The 14,795-nt window shown below is 42.2% G+C and overlaps 1 protein-coding gene across 7 annotated transcripts in view; it reads right to left on the reverse strand.

Moving 5' to 3' along the window:
* The window catches only part of LOC139531402 (G protein-activated inward rectifier potassium channel 2-like), a 118,885-nt gene that overhangs the window by 23,427 nt on the left and 80,663 nt on the right, over positions 1-14,795 (reverse strand). For all 7 annotated transcript variants that reach the window (XM_071327880.1, XM_071327886.1, XM_071327859.1 and 4 more), the window contains one exon: positions 12,170-13,096. In XM_071327880.1, the coding sequence (XP_071183981.1) occupies positions 12,170-13,096 (927 nt within the window). The remainder of the gene's footprint in view (positions 1-12,169; positions 13,097-14,795) is intronic.

Consider the following 14,795-nt stretch of genomic DNA (forward strand, 5'->3'; position numbering starts at 1 on the left):
ATGCAGATTCGGATTACAGCTATGATTCCCATGGGAGTGGATATTTTTTAGGACACAAGCGAGGGGGAAGAGAATACCTTCAATGGCCCGACAGGGGTCAGCAGCACCTCGGACGTGGAAGAAGTGTCAGAGGGGCAAGAAGAACAGAGGAGCAAGGCTGCTATTGGACACGCAGTCAGAATGCCTGTGATTAACCTTTCTTCACGTCCCATCATCACTTCATGTGAGTTGGCCTTGAGTAAGGGTTTATCTTTCATCCCCACTGAATCATGACTTTGACACCACAAAGTTTCAGAAATGATTTCCAAATGTGGATGTGTCAAGTACGCGTGAGACGAGTGTTCAGACTATGGGTGACACAATAGAGAATGACATTTCCCCCAGAACGAATACCCCTTTTTGAGCCAAATCCACCTTTTTTTCCACCCAGATACAGAAATCCCTCCCTAGAAACATGCAGATTGGTGGAAAAAGATGTCTCAGATTTTGAATATTAATATGAGAATACAGAGTCTGCAATAATCTCCCTAAACAGAGACAAGCTTTGGATGTTTAAAGAAATGATTCCACTTTGATGGTACGTAATTGCTGACAAGGGCAGAGCTGTGGTGTTGTTAAACAGTGATGACTATGTGAATGAGATCCGGGGACAATTGAACAACACCACTTTCTATCAGAAATTGTCACGTGACCCCACACCACTGTTCAAAAATGAGATTCACTGCAAGCTGAAGTCTCTTGTGGAAAGTGGAGATATTATGCAAAAAGAATATGAGTTCATGAAAGTAGACTATCCAATCAGGAGCTTTATTCATGCCTTACCAAAATCCACAAACTACTGGATAAGCCACCAGGGAGACCTATTGTGACCTCCATTGGCTCATTGACTGAAAATATTTCTGCTTTTGTAGATTTCCTTCTAAAACATAGTGTGGTGTCACTCTCACCCTATTACGGGCAAGGCCATTAAGATTAAGGGCATCATGTTCCACAAAAGATGTGATGTACCTGATCAGGTGTATTTGTGGGCTATGCTATGTAGGAAAAACAAAACGAGCTCTGAAAATAAGGATAGCAGAACACAGTAGTAATGTCAGGACTCTTGACCAGAGAAACCCTGTGGCTGCGCATTTCATGGAGGATCGTCACAACACTATCTCTTTGAGATACATTGGCATCGAACATGTTAAGACTCCTAGGAGGGGTAGAGATACTGATAATTTATTATTGAGAAGAGAATTGTATTGGATTCACCATTTGTGTACCATGTCTCCTAGTGGTCTGAACCAAGAGTTTGATATCAGACCATTTCTTACATGAATATGTCACTTTGATTTGTCTTGCCTTCCAGGTAACCCACTTGGTCATTTTGTAAATATATATTATTTTCTGGAACTACAACATGTACCCATCTCATTGTTATTAAATTATTAGAGGTACACAAATTGTTTTTTCACCCACCATGCGTCATGTCCGCAATGGTCATGTGAGGTGAAATGTGTATATTTTGGGATGTGAACACTCAATTTGTTTGACCTGATGAAGATCCGTTTCGGCTCGAAACGTTGTCAATAAATCAGTGAATTGGGAGCTTTAACAGTGTGCGGGCCTTCTTGTTCTTTAATAGTATTCTTTATTAGCCCAGCACCTATGTTTTTAAGGATGTGCGTATGACCACACCCTTTTCTATGCATGTTGAGTCTGCCAGAAAGTAGTTACGGCAGTCAGTCAACCCGCAAAAACCCTTCTGTCCCCCTCCATTTACAAATGCAGCCTGCCCCTTCGCAAACAGTCATTATCGAATTATACAAAATGGCAGAATACTGTATGCCCCCTTCTGCCCAAAGCCCTTCACACCTGGGGGTTTGGGTCAGGGTGAAAAGTGCATCACCTTTTTCTAAATGTTGAGCTAATTACAAGGGTCAGACAAAAGGCAGTAATTGCTTTGGGAAAGTAGTATTGGAGGGGAGTAGCTGTAGTTATTGTTTAGTCTACATGCAAGATTAGTTTACCAACATGTACAGGTGGTACCACAGATGACCTTTTAAGCCATCAAACCACAGAATGCCAAGATGAGGACAAAGGGGCCAGCCCCCTCCCCCAATTCAAATACATTATTTTACCTTTTGTTATTCTTTGACACCAATCATGACAACATTTCAAGAGAGAGATGACAACCAATGTTCTCTACCTTAACACACAGCCCGGAAAGCAGTACAGGCACGCACAAGGCACACACAGCCTGTATCTCCACCTGTATTGTCATTAGAGGGTTTATATATTCAGTGACAGAATTTGAGACAACCATGTACCACATAGCAACACCATATCAAAATATTGGCCACATCAAAAACAATTAAAGTAGAACTTGTGCAGTACAATAAATCTTTGTCTGTAAGAACAAAGTCCTCGCCTAAAATAAAGCAACCACCCATGTGCTGAGTTGGTGGAACATAATATCTAATAGCTATTGGCTGGTGTGGCCTGCTGTTTAGATAATACTGCTTAAAGGGAAACCCCACTCAAAAGCTGTCACGCCCTGATCTGTTTCACCTGCTCCTGTGATTTTTTTTTCTCTTCGTTTATTTACATTTTTACACGGACAGCGCACAATAATCAACGTTTCAGTAAAATTGCTGGTTTTAGCCAGCCGGCTAATTTTCAACCGCAGTCCCTAGGCAAGTTATTAAAAACATTGTTGATTGTCTCCACCCCCTCCAGGTGTCGCTTATTTTCCCCAGTGTATTTATCCCTGTGTTTCCTGTCTCTCTGTGCCAGTTTGTCTTGTATGTTAGTCAAGTCAACCAGCGCGTTTTTCCTGTTTTGCCTTTTGCTTTTCTCTTTTTGATACTCTTCCTGGTTTTGACCCCTGCCCGACTCTGGACTATTTTCCTGCCTGCCTGCCCTTCGGTACCTTTTGGACTCTGAACTGGTTTTGACCGTTTTACCTGTCCACGACCATTCTCTTGCTTTACCCAATTGGATTAATAAATATTGTAAGACTCCAACCATCTGCCTCCTGTGTCTGCATCTGGGTCTCGCCTTGTATCATTAGTATTTTTTATTAGTACCGGCAGTCAAGTTTTAAAAATATTGTCAAGTATGCCTGCAGTCAAGATTTTAAGATATTGGACTTAAAAAGCTAAGTGTCTCCGGCCACGTCATCATGATTATGCAAAATGCAGAGAGATCATTCAAGTTTCATCCTCTCTCTCTCTCTCTGTCCGTCTTACATGGGCACACTTCAGTTGCCATGGCAACCTCACAAACCACTGCAAATGATTGTATGGTTGCTTAGAGAGAGCAATAGAAGCAGGAGGAGCGAGGACTGACTTCTCCTTATGTTCCAACAACAAGATGGGGAATTAGCCATGTCTGCAGCTCTGGGTTCATGTCTAACTGGAATATTCACTGTACTGTAGACACATATACTGTAGACTAGGATACAGAGAGCACTGCTCTAAACTATTACCTGTATAATCATTTGGTGTGTGCTTATATTTGTCCTATTTCAAACAAGTGTGTATTATACACATTTCAGAATTGGAAATGTTATTTTTGCATATTCAAACTCTCCCTGGGCCACCCTCAGCAATTAGTGTTAAGTGCTTTGCTGAAGGGCACATGAACAGATTTTTAACTTTGGGGGATTGAACAGATTTTTAACTCGGGGATTCAAACTAGCAACCTTTCAGTTACTAGCCCAATGCTCTAACCGCTAGGCTACATGCTGCCAGTAATGTGCAGTCAAGGTAGACAGGGTAAGTGAAAATAAATGAAAAAGGAACTGTAATGAAAAATAAATATACATTTTATCAACAATTTTGCCTTGTTTTTTCTGCATGATAAAATTGATTTCGGAACTAGTACAAATTAGCGGTGATCTGGTACAAAATGCACATGGAGGCCAGGGGAAAGGCAGCCTCGCCATGTGCCTTTCTTCCGCCCTTCAAACTCCAAACTTGCGCATGCATGTTTCTACCTTATACTGCCTGCTAGTGGACACATAAAAAAGCAGCCAGAGAGCTTCACTGCCTTTCATGTGAACATTTAGCAACCCATTTAGAGACTGGGTTGGTCTATGATGGAATTTTCAATGAATCTGACGCGCTCTTCCGTGTTCTGCAGAACAAAGTGATGGATATGGGTTTCTGCCTTACCCGTATCAGCGACACAATGAAATCACTAGAATGGCAGCGACAAGATTTTGAGAGTTTCTATGAGCGATTTGAGCAGAAATGCAATGAACTGGGCCTGGCAGAAAGCAAAACTCGTAGTAAACAGCCGATCAGAGTAAATAGAGGGCGACTCTACTACAACATACTGGACAATATCAATGTTCAGCTGAGAGCCAGGTTTGAGGACTTTGGTGAACTTAATTTCCTTGGCTTAGTGGACTGAAATTTTTTAAAACAATGTCACAAAAGTTCGACACAGCAAACGAGAGCCTGTAAAAATATGCCAAGTACTTAGATTTCGTTTGCGTTAAGGCTGATCTTGTCAGATTGTACAGTACATTTTTTTTGGACAAATTGCACAGCTCCTCAGCTTTTTGTTCCAGTATGACCTGACACAGACTGTCCCCAAGGCAACAAAGTTACTGCAGCTGGTCCTCACTATACCAGCCACAACAGCATCCGTTGAGAGGTCATTTTCTGAGACACTTTTAAAACTGAGGGCCAACAGGGAGCATTTTTACAGTTCCGCCACTGATGTCTTTACCCAGAAAGATAGACGGTTGGACTTCGTTTACAAGTAAGTGCAAGTGTTTATTTACAGTAGCGCTGTCTACTATTATTACATGTCTAATGCATAAGTGTATTGTACACTCACTGGCCAGTTTATTAGGTATAACACCCGTTCGAGAAAATTGATCACTCCTACAGAAAGTGACTCAAGTGGCGGTGGCTTGCTATATAAAGCAGGCAGACAGGCATTGAGGCATTCAGTTACTGTTCAAATGAATGTTAGAATGGTAAAACGAGTAACATAAGCGACTTTGAGCGTGGTATGATCGTCGGTGGCAGGCCTGCCAGTATCTCAGAAAAGGCCGCCCTCCTGGGCTTTTTACACTTGACAGTGTCTAGGGTTTACCGAGAATGGAGCAAGAAACAAAAAAGATCCGGTCAGTGGCAGTCCTGTACTCCTATCAACTAAAAACAAGAAGAAGCGGCTCCAGTGGGCATGCGATAACCAACACTGGACAATTGAGGAGTGAAAAAACATCACCTGGAACATGACAGCGAGTTCAGTTTGTTTGAGTCGCCCGCACAGCCCCAAGACCTCAACCCAAAAGAGCATATTTGGAATGAGATGGAACGGGCTGTTTGCAGCATGAATGTACCACCATCCAATCTTCAGCAACTGCGTGATGCCATCACGTCAGCATGAACCCACAGCCCTGTAGAACGTCTTAGACAACTTGTAGAATGCCCTGAAGAATTCAGACTTGGTACTAAATGGGTGTACCGGTGAGTGTATATCTCAATCAATAGAAAGTGCCTACCGGTCTGTTGTGTTGGTACCTGAGGTATAGTAAACCTGAGATATTAACCACTGGTATTGATGTGAGTGTTGAGAAAAGGGCAAAATGCAGCAAACCAGAAGCCTGCTTCTATATTGTATCTCTACACTCTTTATTTCCACATCATCAGTCCATCCACTTACCGAAGACTAATGTGAATGTCTGACTGAAACAGTTGACTGTTTGACCGAATGACCGCTGAGACATTGAAGCCACACAATCCCATTCTAACTTTCTGTAACGTATTTACTATGGGTACAACAAAATCTAACCAGAACCATCAACCAACCTATCAGAATAACCTGTCTGCTATTCCCATAACTCAGTGCTTGTGGCCATACATGTGCTTCCCATGTTTTCTGAGAAGGAGAGTAATGACAGAATAATGTTCACGGCTACATCAACATGACGTAAAAGCTATCAGGCCTCAGCTCCTCTGAGGAGCAATAGCCAATTGATTTTGTAGCTTCCATTGTAATGTTCACTGCTATAATCCATCATTATGTTATGAATGAACATATATTATGCAGCCAATGTTGCTTGCTGTGGTAATCTCTCAGAGAAACATAGACTGTAACAGATGTATGTTCATTGAACTGACTCGAAAATAGTTTAACCACCACTTCATCATGTATACAGCGTGACCACTGGCTTCTGTCAGATTAAGCACTTGATGTCTGCCAAGCGTACCATCTGACTACACTGGCTGTGCTGCAGCTACGAATCTTGTCACTGAAAGCCACAAACCTTAAAATATTTATATCTGACTGGTTTATTCTGATACCAAATCTGACTTCATTTGAACTATACATCTTTCTCTTTGCTTTATTGGTATGCTAGATATACGGTATGCTAGGTACAGTATCAAAAATAAGAGTGAAAAATCAGCTGGGATGTCTTATGGCCTGCCGACTGCCACTCCAAAGTCAGCCAGCCAGTATAGCCATCCTCTCTTGGACATTTTAAACAGTTCAGAAACAATGAACTGCAGTATATTGAGAGCTAGATGATACACCAGACCCAATCAGTCAACTCCTTAACACCGTGGGTCCTCAAATAAGAGGGTAAACTTATTTATTAACAGCTGATAAAGACCATTGGAAGATTAGAATGATCAAGCAATTCCTGCTGCTTCCATTTCTAAATGATCCCTCTCATCATTTTCTGAGAAACCTTTTGTTGTAAACGCCAGCAGACTTGAAAGAAAGAAAATGTTTATTGTGAAAAGGTTTTATTTTTTAAGAAAGAAGATAATGCACATTTTACAACCCTCATAATTACATTGGTATTTTATTGCTGTTTTATCATCAAAGTGCTAATATGATTTAAACCAACCGTGGCTATATCATATAAAAAATTACAATTGTAAAAGAACAAAGCAAAAGGCACAGAGGTTTCCCCTTTCAAAATGCAGGTTGACATTTATTGGCATGATTCTAATACAAGAGGCAAAAGCTGAGCGATTTCTTCTAGACACTAGATGGGACAGCTGCAAAGTCAACATTGGCTACAGTGCCCTGCAAAATTATTCATCCCCCTTGGCGTTTATCCTATTTTGTTGCATTACAACCTGTAATTTAATTGTATTTTTACTTGGATTTCATGTAATGGACATACACAGAATAGCCAAAATTGGTTAAGTGAAATAAAAAAAATACTTGTTTCAAAATATTCTACAAAATTAAAAAAGGAAAAGTGGTGCGTGCATATGTATTCACCCGCTTTGCTCTGAAGTCCCTAAATACGATCTAGTTCAACAAATTACCTTCAGAAGTCACATAATTTGTTAAATAAAGTCCACTTGTGCGCAATCTAAGTGTCACATGATCTGTCACATGATCTCAGTATATATACACCTATTCTGAAAGGCCCCAGAGTCTGCAACACCACTAAGCAAGCGGCACCATGAAGACCAAGGAGCTCTCCAAACAGGTCAGGGACAAAGTTGTGGAGAAGTACAGATCAGGATTGGTTTATAAAAAAATATCCAAAACTTTGAACATCCCACGGAGCACCATAAAATCATTATACATTTTTTTTTTAAGAATATGGCAACACAACAAACCTGCCAAGAGAGGGCCACCCACCAAAACTCAAGGACAAGGAAAGGAGGGCATCAATCAGAGAGTCAACAAAGAGACCAAAGATAACCTTGAAGGAGCTGCAAAGCTCCACAGCGGAGATTGGAGTATCTGTCCATAGGACCACTTTAAGCCGTACACTCCACAGAGCTGGGCTTTACGGAAGAGTGGCCAGAGAAAAGCCATTGCTTAAAGAAAAACATAAGCAAACACGTTTGGTGTTCGCCAAAAGGCATGTGGGAGACTCCCCAAACATATGGAAGAAGGTAATCTGGTCAGATGAGACTAAAATGTTGCTTTTTGGCCATCAAGGAAAACGCTATGTCAGGTGCAAACACAACACCTCTCATCACACCGAGAACACATTGGCAGGGACTGGGAAACTGGTCAGAATTGAAGGAATGATGGTGCTAAATACAGGGAAATTCTTGAGGGAATCCTGTTTCAGTCTTCCAGAGATTTGAGACTGGAATGGAGGTTCACCTTCCAGCAGGACAATGACCCTAAGCATACTGCTAAAGCAACACTCGAGTGGTTTAAGGGGAAACATTTAAATGTCTTGGAATGGCCTAGTCAAAGCCCAGACCTCAATCCAATTGAGAATGTGTGGTATGACTTAAAGATTGCTGTACACCAGCAGAACCCATCCAACTTGAAGGAGCTGGAGCAGATTTGCCTTGAATAATGGTCTAAATGTGCCAAGCTTATAGAGACATACCCCAAGAGACTTGCAGCTGTAATTGCTGCAAGAGGTGGCTATACAAAGTATTGACTTTGGGGGGGGTGAATAGTTATGCACGTTTAAGTTCTGTTTTTTGTCTTATTTCTTGTTTGTTTTACAATAAATAATATTTTGCATCTTCAAAGTGGTAGGCATGTTGTGTAAATCAAATTATACAATCTGCTCATATCGGCCACAAAGAAGGAAATTGGAAGACGGAGGAAAGGAATTGATTTGTTTGGCCTGCGCTCCAGAAACAAGCCAGAGAGCTACAGGATGAGTCAAGAAACTGGGGACAGATAACGCTCAGAGCAGTTTCATAGCAGGATCATTTCTAGTTGACTCTTTGACCCAACCTTTAAATGGGTCTGTTTTGAGTGGATGCATTCAAGCTCCCATTATCAAATGCCCTTTTTCATAGGATTTTCCTTCTGTTCCACAATAAAACAACAGTATCAGCCCAGGAACTGCAGTGCAATGATTTCCCGCATTACAGCAAGCCCAGACAAACTCTCACTGCACCCTGTGCAATTTAAAATAGAAAGTTGCAGTCAGACCTTCCCTGGAACACAATACAAAAATCGAATGTGATTTACAGACAAACAAGCACACTTCCTGCTTTGCATAATAATGTGCAACAAACAGACCTTACTCTTAGCTCAATTGTCTTACTCTTCAGATCAAATCACACAAGCGCAGTCACACGCCATACAATACGACACCCTACACCCTGCAACGCTTAGGTACCTTTAGAACCGCTTTTCAGGGATGCCATCTACAGAAATAATGTTGCAGAAAAAATCTTGAATGCAAATGTCCTTAGTGTGTTAGCATTTTGTTGGCAAAAATGTTAAACAAGGCCCTGTGTTTTTTGAATTTGTGTGCACAGCCTCTGACAAGCTGCCAAATTCAATCGTGTCTATCCCTCTTCAGGGCTTCCCTGTTACAGTAGCAGTGGAAGGCCCTCTGTGCCTGATAGAGAGTGACTCACTCACATTAATGTTACCTCACTAACTCAACATGAGAATTCACAGGCCGAAGCACACGTGGAGACCTGCTTCTCACCCCATCAAGTTACTTAGCTACTTTTCTGCTGCCTCTGAAAAGATAAAGTCACTCAGCCTTAGCAAATCCCCGCTGCAGCTCCTTTGAAACAGTGTTAAAATTTATGAAATGCGTGTTTGTGTTTACTCTGTTTATTCTGACAACCATGTCTTGCTTCCAAGGTTTTGTTTTGTGAGAGTCAAGGAGACTCAAGGTAAACATAACCTTCAAAGAAAAATAATTAGAATTCCCACCAACAACAGGATAAAATTGTCTTCTAGCAAGATGCACAATACATCTGGTATCTGGACTGGAAATAATTAGCCTGGAATTCTGGAAAGGCATTGTACTTTATTTCAGTAACACACGGACATGCACTGAGGTCAAGCCAAATCAAATGCTGAAAAGCTAGACCAACCAACAAATAGCAATTTGAGGCAAGAAAAACATATTCACCTCACAATGGATACAATGAATACCTGTCTTGTGTGTATGTTTGTGTTAAATAGTTTGTGTGTGTAATAAGTGTATGTTTTTTCATATAAATGCCAAAGGAAAGAAATCTGTGCTATCTGTAACCTGTAACACCTGGCTGGCTGCACTGTGCCTCTTAGTTTTATTCCACACTGAACACTCTTTACTGCTTGTGGAATCAGGCAAAAGTGTCTGCAGACAGTGCTTACAATGGTCCATGTGGTTACACAACCAGGGATGCACCAGCCTTTTCCTATTGGTAATAACGTCTGATCTTTTTTGCATCTCCCGCACAATAAGCTTATTGTGCAGTTGATAACCTAACAAAAGGCTGTGGGGCAACCCCATGGTGCACATACAGGGCCGCATTAATGCAGGGGTTTACTGGGGCTGAAGACCCTGGGGTCAGGCCCGTGGGGGGCCCAAGAGGCAGCAAAAAAATTAAGAAATAAAACATATAGACAGTATATATTATACAGTATATACAGTATATATTGGATATGTAGTATATATTTTATGCAACCACAAACCACAGGAGGATTCAGGAGCCCCCTCTCAATGAGTATATACAGCTTGCTGCTGCCTGCTGCCGTTCTGGTAGATGGGTGGAGAGGAGGTAGGGGGCCCACGTGGGTAACCGGGGTGCACTGCCTTGATTGTGTAACTGATTAATAAATATTAAATAAATAAACTGCATAATAAATGTGACTGGTCAATTGTGTGAGCCAGGGGCTGGGCCCAGGGGGCCCCTAAAAAAAGTATATATTTTTAATAATTTTTTATTATTAATATAATTTTTTTATCCAACTATAGGAGCTCGCTCTCAATGTTCAAAATACACCAGATAGCATAATTTAGCCACAGAGGATCAATAGTTTCTCAAAAATAACTGTGGATAAAATTTTATCACAAGCGGCGCATACAAGTAATTGCCAGAATAAAGGAAACACCAACATAAAGTGTCTTAAAAGGGTGTTGTGCCACAATGAGCTGCCAGAACAGCAAGTGTACCTAAACCATGCCAGGAAAATGCACCTCACACACCATAACATAAACTTTGTATCCCTCATTTACTCAAGTGTTTCCTTTATTTTGCCTACAGTCGGGAAGGCGCGCAATTTGGGCAGCATTCGCGCCAAATATACAGCTTGTTACATTGTGGGCATAGACATAGAAGGGTTTTGGGGCCACCTACCCTGGTGTTAAAGTCCTGGGTACACTAGCAATGGCTGCCAGTCCTGACTTGAATGGGAACTGCCATCTATGGATTATATTTCTATGGTTGGTTGTGGCTGTCTGTTTACCCTTTTCAAATGTCAAAATACCATCGCTGTAAAAACATAGTTTGGAAAGCAAAGGCCTACCGTTGAAAAGAGAAGAGTAATCTGTCTGTAGAACTAATATCATTTATTTTTCTCAACAACTCCCAATTTTTTGCAAACAGCAGCACTGTTTTTCAAAGTAGCTCATCTTGAGATAGGCTATTGCCAAGAGGAGCGCATCGGCCATTACCATGAGTAGTAGCCTATGGTTTCTGCTGTGTGTTGCTTCAATGGCCTGGGCTATTGTTTGTTAGAATTCAAGATCAGATTGATCTCAGTTTGTCTCAGTTTGAGTAGTCACTAATTTTGGTCATTTGTGTGGTATTAAAAAAGATTCAGCTAATGTCTTCTGTCATATAAATGACATAGAATTGCATGAAATGCGTTTTTTAAAAGGCACATTTTTTGGGGGGAGACCCTGCTAACAAATGTTCCACGTGTGGAAATCCTAAAAATGCTTCTGCTCAACTGTAGCCTATGCCACATCGCAAATGTTATTATGGCTTTATTATAAAAGTTGTTCTTCTTCAACAGTGAATTTACTATATAAAAAAGGCCCCAGGCCTATGATTTCGTAATCTGGCCCTGTGCACATGGGCTGAATCTAGACTTGTTTGTCTATTTTCCCTCATGCCTTTCAATGACTCCCTCTCAAACCTCAGTGGAAAACAAGGTAAGAAGAAAAGGAGAGGAGACAAGCACACATTAATTCATTATTATAATAAGAGATGAAACATCCTTGTTCACTTCTGCATAATCCATTAACTACTAATGCAAATCAGTGGTAACATATGACTGGACGATGAGCATGGTCTTTGCTACTGTATAAAATTACTATAATTATTGTCATAGCTAATACAACACCCACACACACAAATTAAATATGTATTATCAAACTGCAGAAAAGTTTCAGTTTAACTAGGTGAAATCTGCTCATAAGGAAACAAAGTGAAGGAAAAATTGATTAAATAAACCTGTAATTTCTATGTTTGACGCTGCTTACCTGTAGCCTCCACCATGCCCTCCAGAATGACCACGATCTCCAGGTCCTCTCTGTCAAGGTGGGCTTGGGAGATCTCCCAGAAGGGGCTGTTCTGATTGATCTCATGACAGATGATGAGCGGGGACACCAGGAAGAGCCTGTCGTCCCCTGTGTCATAACCCACATTCATGTCTGTCTGGTTGAGGGGTATGAACTCCCCTTCCTTGGTCTGCTTGGACTTGATCAGCTTGGCCCTGATGGAGGCCTCCACGATGTGCGAGTTCCGAAGGTCCCCCACCCTGAACATCAGGCACAGCCGGCCATCCCTCACGGAGATGACAGCGTTGGTAGAGAACACCAACGTCTCCGCCCGCTTCTTGGGCTGCGAGATCTTAACAAACATGCAGCCCACCATGAAGGCATTAACTATGGACCCCAGCACCGACTGAATCAACAGCAGAAGGATCCCCTCTGGGCATTGGTCTGTTATAACCCTATAGCCATACCCTATGGTGGTCTCCGTCTCTATGGAGAAGAGAAAGGCTGAGACAAACCCATTGAGGTTATTGACACAGGGAGTCCACTGGTTGTCCCCTATGTGTTCCAGGTCGCCACGAACATAGGCGATGAGCCACCACGCGAAGCCGAATAAGAGCCACGTCACTGTGTACACCAAGACGAAGATGAAGAGGTTGAACCTCCACTTGAGGTCCACCAGTGTGGTGAAGATATCCGTTAGGTACCGATAGGTCTCCTGGACGTTGCCATGGTGGACATTACACTTGCCGTCCTTACGGACGTACCGCTGAATCTTCCTCTTTGCTCGCACCTGGTCCACCAGCTGCTTGGGAAAGTCCTCACAGGCTTGCTTGGGGAGCTTGGGCTTTCGGATGGTGATTGCCGGACTCTCCACATCCTGCTCCATTGGGGCTTTAGAAGGAGTCAAGCCTACAGGGAGAGAGAGAAGACAACAAAACAAAAAGGGCAGGTAAGATTGCTGTTCAACTAATGAACTGCACAACCCCACTGGGCACAAACTGGTTGAATCAATGTTGTTTCAATGTATTTTGTCAACCTATTGTGACATGGAATCTATGTGAAAAAGAATCCTGTGGTTGAAATTTTAACCACAGGATATATATATTTTTTATTTTTATTTCACCTTTATTTAACCTGGTAGGCTAGTTGAGAACAAGTTCTCATTTGCAACTGCGACCTGGCCAAGATAAAACATAGCAATTCGACACATACAACAACACAGAGTTACACATGGAATAAACAAAACATACAGTCAATAATACAGTAGAAAAAATAAAACAAAAAGTCTATATACAGCATGTGCAAATGAGGTAAGATAAGGGAGTTAAGGCAATAAATAGGCCATGGTGACAAAGTAATTACAATATAGCAATTAAACACTGGAATGGTAGGATGTACAGAAGATGAATGTGCAAGTAGAGATACTGGGGAGCAAAGGAGCAAGATAAATACATAAATACAGTATGGGGATGAGGTAGATAGATGGGCTGTTTACAGATAGGCTATGTACATGTGCAGTGATCTGTGAGCTGCTCTGACAGCTGGTGCTTAAAGCTAGTGAGGGAGATATGAGTCTCCAGCTTCAGTAATTTTTGCAGTTCGTTCCAGTCATTGGCAGCAGAGAACTGGAAGGAAACGTGACCAAAGGAGGAATTGGCTTTGGGGGTGACCAGTGAGATATACCTGCTGGAGCGCGTGCTACGAGTGGGTGCTGCTATGGTGACCAGTGAGCTGAGATAAGGCGGGGCTTTACCTAGCAGAGACTTGTAGATAACCTGGAGCCAGTGGGTTTGGCGACGAGGGCCAACCAACGAGAGCGTACAGGTCGCAGTGGTGGGTAGTGTATGGGGCTTTGGTGACAAAACAGATGGCACTGTGATAGACTGCATCCAATTTGTTGAGTAGAGTGTTGGAGGCCATTTTATAGATGACATCGCCGAAGTCGAGGATCGGTAGGATGGTCAGTTTTACGAGGGTATGTTTGGCAGCATGAGTGAAGAATGCTTGGTTGCGATATAGGAAGCCGATTCTAAATTTAATTTTGTATTGGAGATGCTTAATGTGAGTCTGGAAGGAGAGTTTACAGTCTAACCAGACACCTAGGTATTTGTAGTTGTCCACGTATTCTAAGGCAGAGCTGTCCAGAGTAGTGATGCTGGACGGGCGGGCAGGTGCGGGCAGTGATCGATTGAAAAGCATGCATTTAGTTTTACTTGCATTTAAGAGCAGTTGGAGGCCACGGAAGGAGAGTTGTATGGCATTGAAGCTCGTCTGGAGGTTAGTTAACACAGTGTCCAAAGAGGGGCCAGAAGTATACAGAATGGTGTCGTCTGCGTAGAGGTGGATCAGAGAATCACCAGCAGCAAGAGCGACATCATTGATTTATACAGAGAAGAGAGTCAGCCCGAGAATTGAACCCTGTGGCACCCCCATAGAGACTGCCAGAGGTCTGGACAACAGGCCCTACGATTTGACACACTGAACTCTATCAGAGAAGTAGTTGGTAAACCAGGCGAGGCAATCATTTGTGAAACAAAGGCTGTCGAGTCTGCCAATAAGAATGTGGGGATTGACAGAGTCGAAAGCCTTGGCCAAGTCGATGAATACG

Source organism: Salvelinus alpinus, chromosome 1, assembly GCF_045679555.1.
Source record: "Salvelinus alpinus chromosome 1, SLU_Salpinus.1, whole genome shotgun sequence".
NCBI classification, from domain to species: Eukaryota; Metazoa; Chordata; class Actinopteri; order Salmoniformes; family Salmonidae; genus Salvelinus; species Salvelinus alpinus.